Source organism: Tamandua tetradactyla, chromosome 24, assembly GCF_023851605.1.
Source record: "Tamandua tetradactyla isolate mTamTet1 chromosome 24, mTamTet1.pri, whole genome shotgun sequence".
Lineage (NCBI taxonomy): Eukaryota > Metazoa > Chordata > Mammalia > Pilosa > Myrmecophagidae > Tamandua > Tamandua tetradactyla.
In genome coordinates, this window is record NC_135350.1 from 18,199,387 (window position 1) to 18,219,066 (window position 19,680).

Sequence of the window (19,680 nt, forward strand, 5' to 3'; positions counted from 1 at the left end):
TCTTCTTACATATTCACTTCTATAAACGAATTTAATACCCTCCCTCCCCCCTCCCCCACAACCCCGGTATAGCTGGGAACCTATCCCGTTCCCTTTTTTTCACACTGACGAGCCCCACCGAATTGTAAGACACTCGTGAGACTTAGTATTCCTGCAGGGTATAGCACCATGCCTTGCAAATAATAACGGCTCACACACGGGGGAGTTAAATTGCTCCGGCAACATCCTTTCTTACCAAAGAGGTGGTAATCGCGCGCGAGGGGCTGGCCACCCTGTTTCGCAAAGGACAAGGCCGATGAGACTCGGGCAGGCCTCTGGGGCAAGACCGCGGCCCACCCCAGACCCAGACGCGACGACTTCGGGCGGTAGAGGGCGCCGGCGCGCGACCGGGCCGGGCCCCCGGGTGCAGCCCAAGGGCTGAGTCGGACCTTCGCCGAGACGCCATGCGCGCGCTGCTGCCGCTGCTACGCACGGGTTGGGGCTGGCGCGCAGCAGGCCCCGCCGCAGCCCGACTGCCGGCGGTTCCCAACGCAGGGCCCGGGCCCCGCCGTACTATGGCCCTGTACCGCACCGAGGAGCGTGGCCAGCCCCACTCGCGCGATTACCGCCTCTTCTTTAGTAAGTAACTCGCGGAGGCCCCGCCGCGTGGCGCGCCATACGAACCGCGGGGCAGGACCAGCGCGTTTCCGCGCAGTCTGCCTCCCTCGGGTGTGCAGCGGCCACCGCGGCGTCTAGGCCGTCTTCCCGCCCGCCGCGACCAGCGCCGAGCCGCGGGAGCTGCCGGCGAAGGGGGACCAAGAGCCTAAATACGCAGCGCAGAGATGAGGGACGGTAGACTGTCCTGGCCCCGCGCATGTCGCACTCGGCGGGGTCAACCGCCCTCCCCGAGCTGCGGGCGGAGCGTATGGAAGCGCGCGCCGCTTCCCGTCGCGGCCTCGCAGCCATTTGCCAAGCTTAGGCTGCGGAGGCGCGGAATCCTGCCGCCCGCCGAGTGAGCGTGAGAAAGCTCCTCCTTGTGTGGGCCGTCTGCAATTGGAGAGGCTGGCAGAATTTTGTAGATGCCTAGTCCAGCGGTTTCTCATCTTTTTTGGAATTCTGATGAAAGATCTTCTCCCAGAACTATGGGTTTATACTCACATGTTTGCATACACTTTCTTGGGGGATAGGGGTGGGAATGGGGGCTCCTGAATACGATCCACGATCAAGAGGGAGGTTGGAGGTGAGACCCCCGGCTTTTCCCAAATTGAACTTGTCCAGAGGCGAAGCGACCTGCACAGAAAATTGGCCAGCTGGGATAAGAGAGTGCCTAGGACTTCTTGATGCTCATATTTCTTTGCACCTCGTTATCTCACTGTGAAGGTTAGCTGTAAAGTGAAAATAGCGTGGTAGCTGAGTCACCTTCATACCTCATTGATCTCAGAGCTCTAAGAGGAGTAGTATCTTACAACCGTAAGGTCAGCCTTGCATTTTCGTACACTTCTTAAGAGCATCGCTCTAGAACCTTTCAGATCAAAACTGAAATCCTGGATTCTTTATCTTTCAGCTCTGTGACCCCGAGCAATCTCGAGTCTTGGATTCTTCGATCCCCAGCAGTTTTCTTAACTTGCTAAGCTTTGTTTTTTCTTATCTGTCATTGAAGCTGTAAGAATTACAGGCCACCATGTATGTAAAGTGCTTAGACACTGAGCTTGGAATATAAATTATGTTTATTAGTAATAGCTGTAATCATTATACCTGTAATTTATAACATTGTCACACTTGAGGTTAGGGTTGAGAAGTATTACAACCCTCCCTTTAAAGGCAGGCAATCTGAGCTTGTCTAATGTCCAGTGATTGTAATGCAGTTGGTACTTTAAAATTGGTTGCTCTTCTATGCAATGTATTCTTTACACATTCTTGCTTGGTAAAGATTGATTACTTGGTCAGGAACCATTTACAAGAAGTCCCAATTTTTTTGAATGGATTGTGTTTGAAAATGTTACAATGTGATAGCTAATGGGAACGTTTCCCATAGAAACAATGTTATAAAATGGCAGGTTTCTAAACAGATAAAAAGCCTGTATAATTTACATTCTAGATTTGTAGTAAGAACAGTGATGAGTAATAAACAACAAATAGTCAATATTTATGACGTATGGTAGACACTGTTAGGTGTATTACAGAGGAGATTTAATTAAATGCCCTGCCCTCAAGAGATTCATTATAGCAATATGATTAATTAAGGAAAATATAGAAACACTGACAAATATTTGATTGAATATTGGTTGGAAAACAACCTGGCTTTAGGATCCTGGAGAATACAGGGCTGAGCATGGAGCATTGAATTTGGAATAGGGCATTCTAGGCCTTCATCTTGTTTTTGCCATTAACTCTTGCATTGTGCTCTTGGGCGAGTGACTGCTGCATTTCAGGGAGTGGGGGTGGGTGGGGTTGGGGGAGGAGGCAGTTCCTTCAGCTGTAAAGGTGAAACAGTTGACCTGGCAGTGATCTTCAAGGTCCTTCTCAGTGCTGAGACTCTATCTGTAACTAGAATTGCCTTTAATATTTTTTTACTGAGTTGGGATGAACAGGGCAGAAGAGAAGAAAAAAGGTTTTATTGCGTTAAATGAGCAACAATGAAGAAAGGGAAGTGTAGATTGCGGAAGGGGACATCTGTTGATTAATTGGAAAATACATTGGGTTAAACAGTTCCTGAACTAACCACCGGAGGTACCACTAGCCCAAAACTAATTACTACTTGCTGGAAGAGGTAGGACAAGGTGAAAGGAAGCAACTTTAGGATGAGTGGGTAAGAGGGAAACAATGCATTCCTCTTTGTAGAGATGTTCAATTATGGGTTACTTTTAACTCAGGCAGTATTTGTATGTAGTACTCAGATGCAACTCCATCTCATTTAAAGAAAAATTTAAGTACTTGGTATATTCAGAGTTTTTGATGTGGAATCAATTCCCACATTTCCAAATGTATCTCTAGTCTTTGAAAGACCAGTGCAGTGGGAGATAGACCATTTTTGAGCTTCAACTCTGTAAATGATTTCTCTTTACTGCCATTCAGAAGAATAAGAATAAATGATGTAATATATGTATATATATATTAATTGGTTTTGAGCTTTGTAGATACAGTTTAGTATTGAAATGACACAAGATGATGTAGGGGAAAGAGCATCCTGATGGGAACATTGTGCCACCAGGTGCCAGTGCTGGCTATGCTGGTAACTGGTCATTTTCCAAACTTGTTTATTTGAGTACCACCATCCCATGGGATGTTATTAGATTTTTTTCAGTAAAGGGATTTCAGGGTTTAGTAAATTAGGGGAACAGTTCACATTTTCTTGTCTTCTTGGAGAATGATAATGTGCATTTAAAGTTCTGGGAAATTCTGTTGTAAAGCAGCTTATTGCAGCCTTTTGGACCATAGGGTCCTTATTTCTTAGAACATTTGTCAACATTTTAGTGATGGTAGAGTTGGGGAACTTAGCTGGGGAAGACTGGACAGAATGATATCCAAAACTCCCACAAGTGACTGTTGCATCATGGGAACAGTTGAGTCTTCTACTCAAGGCATCCCGTTTGCAGTCCTGGTTTGATCATCCTGGGCAATTATTTGACTTGCCTTAATGTTTCTCCATCTGTAAAATGGCAGTCGCACTATAAGTTTATAGAATTGCTGTGCCAGGTAAATGAGGCCAAGTGTGTAAAAGTTATCAGTGTCCCACACATGATAGTATTTAATATGCTATGGTTGTTTTTTTTATACCTTGTTTGCCTTTAAGACATACACCAAAATTCTTATCGTTAACAGTCTGTAAAGGGTGAAAATAATGGGATGTGGATTTTATTGAATGTTTTGAATATGCCCCAATTTAGTAATTCCTAAGTCTTCAGACTTTTGATGGGTACTGCCCTGCAGTCTCTTGAATTAATTGTGAAATCATAATGAACCCGAAGTTGGTTATATGGGACTAAAAACCTGGCACCATATGTCATATTTCTTTGACATTTGCTTTGCTTGATTATTTTTTTGCTAATATCATGATGATTCATCATTTCAGTTTTTTTTAAAGCTTTTCTCAAAGGATAGGAAGAAGCCATACTTCCATAATTTGTGATTTGTTGCTATGAGGTAGATGACTGTCTTCACTTAGGTGAACAGTGCTGTGGATAACTCATGTTGTTTTTATTTAGCATGGGAATGAATGGTGCAGTTCTTTAACAATGATTTTGTCATTTATTGTAAGCATATGCTTATACTGGAACTACTATAGGTTTTTGTTTTTAAGTACATCATTTGGATAATAGGTGGAATCTGCCATTGAATACACCATACATTTTGTCTTAATAAAATTTCCTGTGACTAATCCATGAACTATGTATTTGAGACTTTAATATATGAGTACCTGTAACTTATTTTTAATTTGTCTGATATCATAGACCTTGAATTGACACAACAGAATGTAATAGGTATTGTGGAAATATAGAAAAATAAATGCAAAATTTTTTATATTTATTTGGTCATCACTCCATAAAATCTTCTTAAAATAGCTTAGTTTTATCAATGAAGTGCTATGAATCTGAATGTTGTGGAGCAGATGAAATATTTTTATCAACGTTGATTTTGTAAACTTTTAAAAATCTCTTCATCTTTTTATCAGAAAACAAAACAAAGCTAATTCTTAGTCATTGTGAGGATGTATAAAGATAGACAGTCAAAGACTTGGGAAGTTTACCTTACATGCATTCTTCTTACAGAGCACATGTTAGGGATATGCTTCTGCAAAAGAAGTAAGTAAAACAAAAAGGATGAATGCATGGCATCTGAAAAATGTAAGTTGGAGAATAGAGAAGAAAAGTCTTGGGATGCCAAGACAGCATCCAATCTAGACTGAGGCAAGATAGCAGGTTCCAGAAAAAGCTATTTGGATACAGAGAACTATTTGATACCTAAGAGACATTTATTGGAATAGTATTATATAGATATAATTTTGACTCACAGTGCAAGTAATGCAAGAAAGACAGAAGCACAAGGAAAAATAGAAGCTCAACAAGAAAGAAAATTTAGTTATAGCATTATATTTAGCAAAGAATCCACATAGAGGCAATGCTTCTTGAACTTGCCTGAGTGTAAGAATTACTTGTGAATGCTTGCTGAAAATATAGCTGTTGCTAAAAATAGCATTATAAATATATCTATATTATAGAGATATAGCTATCTCTCTCCTTGAGATTCTGACTCACTTGCTGTGGGATAGGGGTCCAGGAATCTGTATTTTAACAAGCAATCCAGATTTTTCTTATCCTTTGAAAAATCTTGGAAATGTACTAATAGGAAAAGCATAGAAAATGCAGTATGATTACAGAATATTTTATCAGCCTTGAAATGAAAAAAAAAATAGAAGTACAGAAGATGATAAAAAATGAGAGAGTGAAGAATGAGGAAAGAAGTAAAGGCAAATTAGTAGGGAGTCAAGAAATAACTTGAAGAAATAATGCACGTTTGGTGGAACAAAGAATAAATGTCCAAATTAATCAATAGAGGATTTCAGAAATGAAATTCTGACCTTAAATGTATCACGCATGTACTCTAGCTCTTAGAAAGGGCCAACATTTCTGTGTGCTTCAGGTCTAGCATCTTTAAAAGTGGCAGCCATTATCACAGGGCTTGTTCCCAATACCGTATCTGTGCTGCATGTTTTACATAGAATGCCCCTTTAATTTTTTTACCTTTTTTTAAGTTTGCATATATACAAAAAAGCAATAAATTTCCAACCCCATTTTAACAAGTAACTATAGAACAGATTTTGAAGTTTGTATGGGTTATAGTTCCACAATTTCTCATTTTTTTCTACTACAATAGACTGGAGACCAAAAGAATATCCATATAATGATTCAGCAGTCATACTCATTTGTTAAATCCTATCTTTTCTGTTATACTCCTCCATCTCTTTTTTTTCTGGTTTTGTGAAAAATGGCATATTTACAAAAAAGCAATAAATTTCAAAATGCATTGCGACAATTAGTTGTAGAACAGATTTCAGAGTTTGGTATGGGTTACAATTCCATACTTTTAGGTTTTTACTTCTAGCTGCTCTAAGGTACTGGAGACTAAAAGAAATATGAGTATAATGATTTAGCACTTACGTTCATTTGTGAAATCCTGTCTTCTCTATATAACTCCACCATCCCTTTTGAACTTTCTCTCACTCTTTAGGGGTATTTGGGTATTCCAACTTTTTCATTTTGGAAGGGACTGTTGGATAATATGGGACTGGGGAGTGGAACTAGTTGATGTTCCAGAGAAGTTGGCCCCACTGCATTTCAGGACTTATCTGGTCCAGGGACCCATCTGCAGGTTGTAGATTTCTGGAAAGTTACCCTAGTGCATGGAACCTTTGTAGAATCTTATATAATGCCCTAGGTATTCTTTAGGATTGGCAGGAATCGTTTTGGTTGGAGTTTAGTGAGTTATGGTAGGTAGCAATGTCTAACTGAAGGTTGTGTAAGAGTGACCTCCAGAGTAGCCTCTTGACTCTATTTGAACTCCCTCAGCCATTGATACCTATTAGTTATACTTCTCTCCCCCCTTTTTGTCAGAATGGCATTGTTGATCCCACTGTGCCAGATGCTCATCCCTGGGAGTGATATCCCATGCAGCCAGGGAGACTTTCACCCTTGGATGTCATGTCCCATGTAATGTTTGACACAATGTCTGGGGTTTCCCCAGTGGTAAAGTTTAATAGTTCCATATTGTTTTTTTCCCATCCCTCATTTTTTTTTTTTTTTTTTTTTTTTTAAGCATGGGCAGGTTTTGGGAATCAAACCTGGTCTCTAGCACAGTAGGCAAGAATTCTGACACTGAGCCAGTGGTGCACCGCTCGCCAATACTGATTTTCTGTTTAATGTACTCTGGATGTATCCAGGCTCTCCTTTAATTTTATACAGGACCAGAATACATAGAACATACTTTTAATCTCACCTTTAGAGAATCTTTGTGCCCTCTAAATGGAGCATAATAGCAAATCAATAGCACTGACCTTAGAAAACTTTTAATGGATTTTTGTGATGGTCGGGTTCATGCGTCAACTTGGCTAGGTATTGGTGCCTGGTTGTCTGGTTGGGCAAATGCTGGCCTATCTGTTGCTGTGAGGACATTTCATGGACTTAAATCTTGATTACGTTGGCTGCATCTACAGCTGATTGCGTTTGTAATCAACTAAGGGGAGTGTCTTCTAAAATGAGTGCTGCTTAATCTAATCACCAGGAGGCTTTTAAGGAGGATTCAGAAGAGACAATCGCTTTTCCTGTTTCAGCCAGCCAGCCTCTCCTGATAGTTTGTTGAAGACCTTCACTGGAACTGACAGCTTATGGTCTGCCCGACAGATCTTGGATTCTACATCTTCATGGTTGCATGGGATTCTTTTATAAATTTTATATTTACAGATATCTCCTACTGTTTCTGTTTCTCTGGAGAACCCTAGCTAATACAGCTTGGTACTGAGAGTGGGGTGGTTCTTAAGAAACAGAATCTTAAACATGGGTTTTTACAACTGGCTTTCTACTCTGACTAGACTCAAAGGCATTAATGACTCTGTTTCCCATAATCAAGATGACACTGCCAGTGTATGGGGTGAGCTGGCAAAAGAGATAGTCAAAACATCACCATATGATTCTCTAATTGTATGCTTATACAAGGCCAGGTTGTGGGTGAGAATGGAATTTTGTGGAATTTAGAGGTTTGAAGATGTTGGCTGGTTGTTAGATATGCTGGATACAATGATGAGGGAAAGGGATGAGCTGAAGGCTTCAAATGAGAAACTTATATGCCGTATGACCAATGTAAAAGTTTCTCTGAGACTCCTAAAGGAAAATCTTATTTCCTGTGGCTGCAGACTTGGGATCTCTGAAAATCAGACTCAGAGTCTCATTGTTATAGTAGCAACTTTACAGTGTAAACTGAAATCTCAATCTTGCATGGTGCCTGCCGTTAAAGTGAAGGCATTGATTGAAAATGTGTAGGACCCTGAAAAATGAAATGGTGACGTGACTGTGGAATGTTGAAACCCTAGACTGTGCTGAGTCTTTTCTAGATAACCCTGTTAATAGTCTGTTCTGAGGACATAGCCATTCTACCTCCAGCCTGCCCAGAGGAAGTGGCCACCCAGCCTCCACCTGAAGGGTGCCTGTGAAGCCTGTAAATACCCCCTTTGGGAAACAGCACTTGCTCCTCTGCCTGGGGTGGTTAATCCTGTTTCACCCGATGAAACTGCAAACTAAGGCTTAGGAGTAGTTGGCTTGGAAGATACTTTTAATTTTTTTCATGACCTATCCCCCACCACCCCTCTTTTCTTCTAGACCTGTAACTAACTTAAGTCCCAACAGACTCCAAAAGGTGAAGTACAAAGTGTCATCCATGAGGAGGTAAACTGTACTCCAAAATAACTGCATGAGTTTTCTAATTTATATAGACAGAAATTAGGGGAAGAGTGTGAGATAATGGTTGATGGAATATAAAGCTGGATCAGGCTGAATTTATTGATATGGACCCACCAAGCAGAGATTCTGCATTCAGTGTTTTAGCTTGAGGGTTAGAAAAGGCATTAACAGTTTGCTTGGATAGTTGGCTGAAACATGGATCAAAAAGTGGCCAACACAACAGACATTAGATCATTTGAGGACTCCAGTGCCAATCCATGTTGTAAAAATATGTAAAACTTTTAAATTGTATTTTTTTACTATAAAAGAAATCAAACTAAAAAAAAAAAAAAAAAGGTGGCCAACATTACCTGAGGTTGAAATGCCAGAACTGCCCTTGTATAATGTAGATGAGGGGATCCAATGGCTTAGAGAGATTGGAATGTTAAGAGTGGATTTATCATGGAACACCAGCTCATACATCCCAGGAATATTCAGAGCATGCACCTTTTACCAGAACTGTGAGAAATAATTTTGCTAGCTCCATCATCCCTGAAGAGCTCTGTAGTCGCCCTTCTCTGTAGGTCAGATATTACTGTGGGAACTGCTATCACTGAGCTGGAATCCTTAAACATGATGGGGCTGATCAGATCCCGAGTTGGCAGAAGCCAGGTGGCAGCACTTAATCACTAAAGACGAGCTGGTCATGACTGTCATAATGGACAGCTGACTCAAAGCAGGAGTCAAAACAATCTGACTTGTCAAGACTTGTGGCCTTGGCTAGTTCATGGGGTGCCTAGAAGTTCAATAGATGGGCAGTCCACTAAATTCTTGTTTGAGCTGTATAAGAGAAGAGGTCTAGGTCAAGTGAACAGAAGTCTAACTTAATTACAAAAACAGAGAGTCATTACTCCTTAATTTCCAGACGTGAGACAGTTTACAGACCCAGAGTCCCTTGAATTAGGGGAATACCTGGTCCCTTTGTGGGAAGACCTTGCTAACTGCCACAAATTTATACTGTTAATCTTTCTCCAATTCCTCCCCAAGGAGACCAACAGCCTTTTACCAGGGTAACTGTGCATTGAGGAAAAAGAAATTATCAGATATTGTGGGGATTGTTAGACACTAATTCAGAAGTGACATTAATTTCAGGGGGCCCAAAATGTCACTCTGGTCGACCAGCCAGAGTGGGGGCTTATGGAGGTCAGGGGATTGATGGGGTTTTAGCTCAAGTCGATCTCCCAGTGGGTCCAGTGGATCCCCGGACCCATTCTGTAGTTATTTCCCCAGTTCCAGAATGTATAATTGGAATAAACATACTGAACGGCTGACAGAATCCCCACATCAGCTCTCTGACTCATGGAGTAAGAGCTATTATAGTAGGAAAGGCTAAGTGGAAGCCACTAGAACTGCCCCTACCTAGCAAAATAGTAAATCAGAAGCAATACCAGATTCCTGGAGGGATTGCAGAGATTACTGCCACTCTTACGGACTTGAAGGATGCAGGGGTGGTGATTCCGCATTCAACGCTCCTGTTTGGCCTGTGCAAAAAATAGATGGGTCTTGGAAGATGACAGTAAATTACTGTAAATTCATCCAGGTGGTGACTCCAATTGCAGCTCCTGTTCTGGATGTAGTATGATTGCTTGAGCAAATCAACACAACCCCTGGTACCTGATATGCAGCTATTAATCTGGCAAATGCTTTTTTCTCAAGAGCTGTTAGTAAGGACCACTGGAAACAGTTTGCTTTCAGCTGGCAAGGTCAGCAGTATACTTTCACTGTCCTACCTCAGGAGTATTTCAACTCTTCAGCCCTATGTCGTAATCTTGTCTGCAGGGACCTTATTCGTTTCTCCTTCCCACAAGACATCACACTGTCCCATTATATTGACATCATTTTGATTGGTCCTAGTGAACAAGAAACAGCAACTACTCTAGACTTATTGGTAAGGCATTTGCATGTCAGAGCATGGGAGATAAATCCAACAGAAGCACAGGGACCTTCCACTTCAGTGAAATTTCTAGGTGTCCAGTAGCTTGGGGTATGTCAAGATATTCCTTATAAGGTGAAAGATAAGTTGCTGCATCTGGCCCCTCCTATGACCAAAGAAGATGCACAACTCCTAGTTGGTGTCTTTGGATTTTGACTACAACATATTCCTCATTTAAAAAGCTGCTAATTTTGAATGAGGACCTGAATAAGAGGAGGCTCTGTGACAGGTCCAGGCTGCTGTACAAGCTTTCTGCCACTTGGACCATATGATTCAGCAGATCCAACAGTACTGGAAGTGTCCGTGGCAAATAGAGATACTGTCCGGAGCCTGTGGCCGGCCCCTATATAAGAATCACAATGCAAATTTGGAGCAAAGCCTTACCATCTGCTGCAGATAACTCCTCTCCTTTTGAGAAATATCTTTTGGCCTGCTACTGGGCCTTAGTAGTGGCTGAACACGTAACCATGGGATACCAAGTTACCATGAGACCAGAGTTGCTTATCATGAACTGAGTGTTTTCTTACCCACTAAGACATAAAGTTGGGCATGCACAGCAGCACTCCATCATAAAATGGAAATGGTATATACAAGATAGGCCAGAGCAGGTCCTGAAGGCACAAGTAAGTTACAAGAGGAAGTGGCCCAAATGCCCATGATCTGCGCTCTTGCCATATTGCCTTCTCTTTCCCAGACCAGAGCTATGGCTTCTTGGGGAGTTTCTTACAGTGAATTGACTGAGGAAGAGAAAATTGGACCTGGTTTGCAGGTGATTCTGCATGATATGCAGGTACCACCCGAAAGTGGACAGCTCCAGCACTACAACCCCTTTCCAGGATGTCCCTGAAGAACAGTGATAAGGGGAAATTCTCCCAGTGGGCAGAACTTTGAACAGCACACCTAGTTGTTTGTTTTGCTTGGAAGGAGAACTAGCCAGAGGTGTGTTTGTATACTGACTCATGGGTTGTTGCTAATGGTTTGACTGGATGGTCAGGGACTTAGAAAGAGCATGATTGGAAGATGGGTGACAAAGAGGTCTGGGGAAGAAGTATGTGGATGGGCTTTTCTGAGTGGGCTAAAAACATGAAAATATTTGTGTCCCATGTGAATGCACTCCAGAGGGTGACTTTAGCAGAGGAAGGTTTTAATAATCAAGTGGATGAGATGACCCGTTCTGTGGATACCAGTCAGTCTCTTTCCTCAGCAACTCCTGTCATTGCCCAGAAGGTCATGAACGAAGTGGTCATGGTGGTAGGAATGGAGGTTATGCATGGGCTCAGCAACGTGGACTTCCACTCACCAAGGCTGACCTGGCCACAGCCACTACTGAGTGCCCAATCTACCAGCAACAGAGACCCACACTTAGGCCGCAATATGGCACCATTCCCTGAGGTGATCAGCCGGCTAGATGGTGGCAGGTTGATTACATTGGACCACTTCTATCGTGGAAGGGAGAGTGATTTGTTCTAACTGGGATAGACATGTACTCTGGATATGGGTTTTCTTTCCCTGCATGCAATGTTTCTGCCAAAACCACCATCCATGGTCTTATGAAATACTTTATCCATTGGCATGCTTTTCCACATAGCATTGCTTCTGATCAAGGAACCTACTTCACAGCAAATGAAGCGCGAGAATAGGCACGTACTCATGGAATTCTCTAGTCTTACCATGTTCCCCATCACCCAGAGGCAGCTAGATAGAATGGTGAAATGACCTTTTGAAAGCTTATGGTGCCAACTAGATGGCAATACCTTGCAGGACTAGGGTGATGTTCTCCAGGAGTCCGTGTATACTCTGAATGAGCATCCACTGTGTGGTGCTGTTTCTCTCATAGCCAGGATGCATGGGTCTGGGAATCTAGGGGTGGAAATAGAGGTGGCACCACTCACTATTACCCCTAGTGATCCACTTGAAAAGTTTTGCTTCCTGTCTCTGCAACCTTGAACTCTGCTGGTCTACACATTTTAGTTCCAGAAGGAGGAGTGCTTCCACCATGAGAAACAACAATGATTCCATTGAACTGGAATCTAAGACTGTTGCCTGGTCACATTGGGCTACTCATGCCTCTGGATCCACAAGCCAAGAAGGGGATTACTTTACTGGCTGGGTGATTGACCCTGACTATTGCAACTATAGAATGGAGGTAAAGAAGAGTTTTCCTGAAATATAGGAGATCACCTAGGGCATCTGTTAGTAGTACCATGCCCTGTGATTTAAATAAATGGAAAACTGAAACGACCTGTCCAGGCAGTACTACCAATGGTTCTGAAACTTCAGAAATGAAAGTTTGGGTCACCCCATCAGGCAAAGAACCACTGTCAGCTGAGGTGCTTGCTGAGGGTAAAGGAAATATGGAATGGGTAGTGGAAGAAATTAATGATAAATATGAACTACAACCACATGATCAGTTACAGAAACGAGGGCTGTAATGGTATGAATATTTCTTCCTTGCTTTGTAATTAGCATCTAATATCTTTGTTTTATCCCCCTTATCATATGACATAAGCTATTTTGTTCATGTTATAGTATTTAAGTTGTAAGATACAAAATTTAAGAGTAACTATTACCTAAGGCCTTGCACCCTATACTGGAGAGATTTAATGTATTTCCAGTTGTACGCAGGACAGTTAATATTGTTAGGCGAGGAAAAATGTGTCTGTTGTTGTTTTCTATTTAGAGATTAAGTATGGTTCAAGGTGAATTGTATAGCTGCCAAGTTGACAGGGGTGGACTGTGATGGTCAAGTTCATGTGTGAGCTTGGCCAGATGGTGGTGCCTGGTTGTCTGGTTGGGCAAGTGCTGGCCTGCTTGTTGCTGTGAGACTATTTCATGGGCTTAAATCATGACCACATTGGCTGCATCTCCAGCTGACTCTGTTTGCAATCAGCTAAGGGAAGTGCCTTCTGCAGTGAGTGATGCTTAATCTAATCACTGGAGGGCTTTTAAGGAGAATTCAGAAGAGACGATCACTCTTCCTGCCTCAGCCAGCCTGTCCTGAGAGTTTGTTGAGGACCTTCATTGAAGCTAACAACTCATGGCAAGCCCTGCAGATCTTGGACTCTTACATCCCCGTGGTTGTGTGAGATACTTTTATAAATTTTGTATTTACAGATATCGCCTGCTGATTCTATTTCTCTAGAGAACTTGAGCTAATACAGTTCTTTTCTCCATTGTTTGTCCATGAGGTAAATGACTTTCTGTAATTTGCCAGAGGGTTCCTTTGTTTTTATGTTTACTGTATGATGATGGTGATGGTGATAGTGATGATTTAGTAGTACATGTCAATTCTTGGCTAGACTGTGAGTTCTTAATGCGCATGGATTATTTTTTTAGTTCTTTTGTATCCCAGCATCTAGCACATTGCCTTTTGCATAGAAACACTGCTTAAATATATATTGCTTAGTTGAAGAAACCATTGAGAAAATTAAGAGTCAGAGAAGCTGACTTCATCAAGCTCAGTAACTAGAAGTTAGGCTCTTGGCCTCTGCATTCATTGTACCTGTACAAATTTATAGATATATTACCCATCAAAGTGTTATAATTATCTGAGATTTACCATGTGTTTTAAAATTTTACACCGGAAATAGTTACTTTTATTCTTTTAAATTTATTATTACAATTAAATTTATTATTTACTATTGCAATTAAAGAAGCTGTTTGAATCCTAAAATATTATTCATACAGTCAAATGCCTTCTTTAATTGGTATAGACCATTCACTCATTAATACTTTTTATCTATCAAGATGACTGTTAGAAAATAATGTAAGCATAAATATTAACATTATTTTGGTTTTTAAATATAATATTTATATCCTAGTCTAAGGAGATAGCTACCTAGGAATATTTGTCACAGATGTTCAGCTTTTAGTTTTCATAGCTTAGTCTAGTCCTGTTTAACCCTCAGACTTGAGTAACACGCACCTTGAATGAGTTTGTTGGGGCTGGTCCACAGTTAATGGGAACATTAGAACTTAAGGAAATGTAACACCAAATCAATGTGTTAAAGTTATCATTTACTCTAAATACAAAGATGGCCCAGGTATTCTATTGAGTTTCCTATACTTTGATTTAATAATAAGCTTCCCTGATTTGTGTAACTTCCTGGATTCTTCTAGCTAATATTATTACTAATTTCTATTAACTATGATTTTTAGCAATGATAGGTCCCAAATGTAACAACTGAAGTACTATGGTAAAGAATTGTATTTTTCTTTATTTCAGAATTCTACCTTTCTTTCTTTGTGACTTAAAGCAGAAAGAGAGAATAAAGAAAGAGAGAACAATCACAGAGAGGTGTTTGTTCTTTAGAGCAAGAGTTTCCATTTATAAATTAATTGCATTTTGTTAACCTATTTTTAATTTATTTAGCTGTATATTTACTTATCATATTTACCTACAGCAAAATTCATTCTTTGTGACATAGTCATTGTTTTTTGACAAAATAGGCATTCATGAAAATACCACCATAAGCAAGACACAGAACACTTCCATTCATTGTTACAAAAAATTCCCTTGTGCTCCCCCTTTAGAGTGAACTCCTTCTACCCACATCTCACAATAATTTATCTGTTCTTTGTCCTATAGTGTTACCTTTTCCAGAATGTCATAAAATGCCATATAAATGGAATAAACTATTTAAGTCTGGCTTCTTTCACTTGACATAATGCATTTTAGATTCGTCCTTTTGTTGTATGTATCAATAGTTCATTCTTTTTTTATTGCTAAGTAGTTTTCCATTGTATAGATGTAACAGAATTCTGTATTTATCAGTTGAAGGACATTGAGTGGTTTCCAGTTTTTGGTAATTTTGAACATAACCACTATAAATACTCACTTAGAGGTTTTTATGTAAACCTAAGTTTTCATGTCTTTGGTTAAATATCTAGTAGTGGGATTTATGGGTCACATGATGTATGCTTACCTTCATAAGAGACTGTGAGTAAGCCCAGGTATTGAAAACAGATGTAGACATTTTAATATTCCAGTAAAACTGCATGTTGGGTTGTATTTATTTAAATAACATAATTTTATGTTTTACTTTTAAATACGGAAATGTTTTAAAATACTTTTAAAAGCATTTAAAACCTTCATTTTGGTATATGTAACTTCAAAGATAGTTTCTGTTATTGAGGGGTTTTTTTGGTTTGGTTTTGTTTCGGCTTAGGTTAGTAGTAACATCCTTATCACTTTAAGTGGAAGCAAATGTTTGTTTCTTTTCTTTTAATTCAGTAGAACCTCTTGCCTTTGGACCTTTTTCCATGTGGATTGTAGGTGGAAATTGGAAATTCTATTGTTAGATTTTTCCTAGGGAAATTGACATCAGTTTAAATCAAGTAATTTAGTGGCAGGTCTCTTTTTAAAAGTGAAATTATTCTTTTTTTGGGCATTAGTCTGTTTTACACATTTTCTGAAGTGTTTTAGAACACTTTTTAGGTGTTTGAAGTTGCAGGGATAAGTAAATGACTCAAGAATAGTGTATTTGCTATAAATTTCTCTTAGAGCATCATTTTGGAGTGAGTTTTAAAAGTTAGATTAAGCTTTAATTCAAATTGGGGATTAAAGTTAGCTTTGAAAAATGGGATTTAAAAGTAAATAAGGCTGAAGGATACACTGATGAAGAAGTAGATTGGCAAACAATGGTGTGTATACTTATGAACGAAGGTTGTGCTGCTATGAAAAGGAACAAAGTTGTGAGGCATGCAATGATGTGAAAGAACATGTGGGACATTTGGTGGGACAAAATAAGCCAGAAACAAAAGAACGAGAAGGGTGTGGTCACCTTTAGAAAATGCTTATAAGAAAACAGAGGCCTAGATTGTAAGCTTTTAGAGCAGGCACATTAAGTCCAGAGTGGTGATTATTATTTCTGGATTTTGAGAGGCTGTTTTATATATATATAAATATATTTAGAGATAAGAATGAAACAGAACAGGTTGGAGTTAAAATAATTCAGAGCATAAGGTTAAGAAGACAATTTCTTTATTTTAGCACCACACATACCCTTTAAGACCAATGGAAGAAAGGTTTATTTGGTTTGGAGCTGAAGTTTTCTGTAGTGTGTAATCTAATTCAACCTATCTGTATAGCTCATTTGAACAACTGAAACACAGGGAGCATAGAATAAGAAAGAGGTCCTTTAATCCTGTATAGATTATTGTAATGCCTGGAAACATCCTAGAGTATATTAAGCAGATAATCAAAAAGTATTGGCAAAGTCCCCTGAGGGAGGGGAGAAAGAACATGGAACTATTAAACCTTACCATCAGGAAATCCCTGATACTATGTTAAACTTTAGGAACACCCAAATCAATAGGCCATGCCCTCGATCATGAGATTTACTCTTGTGAAGCTTATGTAGGTAGCAGGGAAGCTTAGACTACCTATAGGATGCCTCAGAGTTACTTCTGGAGGACCTCTTTTGTTGCTCAGATAAGGCCTTGCTCTCTCTAAGCCCAACTCTGCAAGTGACATCATTGCCCTCCCCGCTATGTGGGACATGACATCCGGGTTGAATGCCTCCCTGGTAACGTGGGAGATGACTCCCAGAAATGAATCCAGACTTGGCACCATGAGATCAACAATTCCATCCTGACCAAAAAGGGGAAGAGAAGTATAACTAATGAAATATCAGTGGCAGAGAGAGTTCAAATAGAGTTGAGAGGCTACTCTGGAGGTTGCTCTTACATAGCTTTAGTTAGACCTTGCTACCTATCATAACTTGCCAAACCCCAACCAGGACCATTCCAGCCAATCCTAAAGAACACCTACTGCAATATGTAAGATTCCACAAGGGTTCCAGGCACTAGAGTAATTTTCCAGAAACCTACAACCTCCAGATGGGTCCCTGGTCCAAATAAGTCCTGAAACCTAGTCCAGCCTCTCCAAAACATCAGATAGTTCCATCTTCCTACTCCATATTCGTGACAGACCCTTCCAGTATGAAAAATTCAGAATTGCCATAGCCCAAACACCCGTAAAGAGAGGGATGGAAAGATCAAAGGTGTTGGTGGAGTTGTACAGAGAAGATAGGATTTAACAAATGAATATATGAATGCTAGATCATTAAATTGATATCTCTTTCAGTCTCCAGTGTTTTAAAGCAGGTAGAAGTAAAAACCTAAAATTGTAGAATTGTAACCCATGTCCATCTCTGAAATATGTTCTACAACTAATTGTAGTTCTGTGCTTTGAAATTTATATGTGTTATTTTATTATATAGAAGGAGAAATATGAGAGGATCGTATAGTAGCCCATGACAAACTCTGGGATCTGTCCTGTAACTACTTGTTGAAGAGTGCTTTGAAAACTACTGTTTTTTTATTTCTTTGCTTTGTATGTTCTACTATACAATAAAAAAAAAGTTAAAAAAAAAAAAGGAAATAAGTAGTCTGTATTAGTCTGAATTCTCCAGAGAAACAAACTGAACAACCCGTGGGGATTGGCATGCTGCAAGTGGAAACTTAAAAAAGAGTGATTCTGAAATCTGGCATGTCTGAGCTCTTTAGAGCAGGCCACAAGCTGGAAATTCAGATGAAGTTGAAGTTGATTCCCCAGGAGAAGCTGGGTGGCTGAGGAGGTGGCAGAAATTCTCTTTTTGACTGCCTAAGTCCTCAGTTCTGCTTTGAGACCTTCACCTGGTTGGGTGAGGAGACCTTCTCATTGATGATGGCAGTCTCCTTGTTGACTGAAGATGCAATCAACTGGCTATAGATGCCAATTCATCTATGACATACCCTTGCAGTATCAATTAGGCCAGTGCTTGCCTGGCCAAACAGTTGGACACCATAAGCCAAAATGACACATGAAATTAACCATCACAGATAACTATTGCTTTAAAGAACAATGTAGTTCCTCACTTTAACTCTTTGTTTTTTTGTTTGTTTGTTTGTTTGCAGAGAATGTAGCTGGTCACTACATTTCCCCGTTTCATGATATTCCTCTGAAGGTGGACTCTGGAGAGGTATTATTTTAACTTGATTTGGGGATGAAAATATGTGCATTACTAGTATCACCATATAATGCTTTTTGGAAGTTGTTTGAAAAGAAAGAAGGTCATTGGAAGCCAGGACAGGAAACAAAGAAACTACTCTAACAGAGTAGTAAACCTATTTCATGGAGTAGAATTTTATGAGGATAGAATTTTTCTGGGAGGATTTGGGAAGAAAGGTGTGTTAGTGGTCCATAAAACTTAGAATTTGGTAGGAGATAATTTCATTTAAAAATGAAAATTTAAGAAGTTAAAAAGAGGCTTTAAAAAATAATATAATTAAAATTTATGGATTGATTTTTATTTGCTAATCATCATGTATACATGTATTATTTACTTAATTCTTATGAGGTACTGTTATTATCTCCAAACAAGATGGGTCATAGGGTATTTTTTTGGTGACTCATCTAAGATCATCCAACTGGTAAGTGGCAGAGCCAGGTTTCAGACTGTGTTTCTGACCATAAAGCTCATGCTCTTTAATCACTGTACGAACGTGATTCTAGTAAAATAACGTTGGGAAAATGGTGGTGTCCTCTTAGAGCCTAATATCACTTGACAGTCGTGAAGATGTAAAGGATCCAATCAAGTAGCAGTGGGAGGTCTGCTGTTATAGGTGGAACTGAGAGGGGCTTGAAATTGTTGGAGCATTTTGAGGGCTCTCCTGATTACAGACTAGCTGGCATAATTGGTAGGGGATGGTAAGGATCATCCCTAAGTTGGATGTTATTTCCTTTAAATCAGAGTAGTGAATTGGTTTATCTCATGACCAATTTTGTTAAAGGGACACAATTGTTAGATAAATGGCAGGACTGCATTCTAGGCTGAGATTATATGGAGCTGGTTAGTGGGTAAGTTTTCTGGAACCGTGGGGAGTGGAGGCAGAGGCCAGTGAAGAAGTAAAGAAACTGCTCCTGATGCCAGGGTGCTTTGACCTTGTTGGTATGACTTCTTACCCCAGACCCCAAAATCACATATCATTCTAAGGTCATGGAACCTTGAAGGAGGTTTGTGCTGCTTCCCAGCTCTTCAGAGTTGGGAGAATAACAGCAAATTTTAATCAAGTGTTTATGGATCCTAGCCAGGCACTATCCTCAGTGCTTGACACATACTATCTCTATCCTTCTGGGAGTAAACATCTTACCCTTACTTTACTAATGAGGTTAAGTACCTTGCCCATGATCACAGAGTAGTCTGATGTGCAGGTGAAATTTGAATAGCTCTAGCTCCATAGTTAGTACTCTTAACTGCTGTTGCATAATGCCTCCAGCTCAGGACGCGGGGCCAT

At 40.2% G+C, this 19,680-nt stretch overlaps 1 protein-coding gene across 1 annotated transcript in view; it reads left to right on the plus strand.

The window, feature by feature from the left end:
• The first annotated feature begins 428 nt into the window (after nt 1–428).
• PPA2 (inorganic pyrophosphatase 2) overlaps nt 429–19,680 on the plus strand; it is a 120,921-nt gene continuing 101,669 nt past the window's right edge. The window contains exons 1-2 of the mRNA XM_077142642.1: nt 429–618; nt 18,301–18,365. Coding sequence (XP_076998757.1) covers nt 444–618; nt 18,301–18,365 — 240 coding nt within the window. The 5' untranslated portion in view covers nt 429–443. The remainder of the gene's footprint in view (nt 619–18,300; nt 18,366–19,680) is intronic.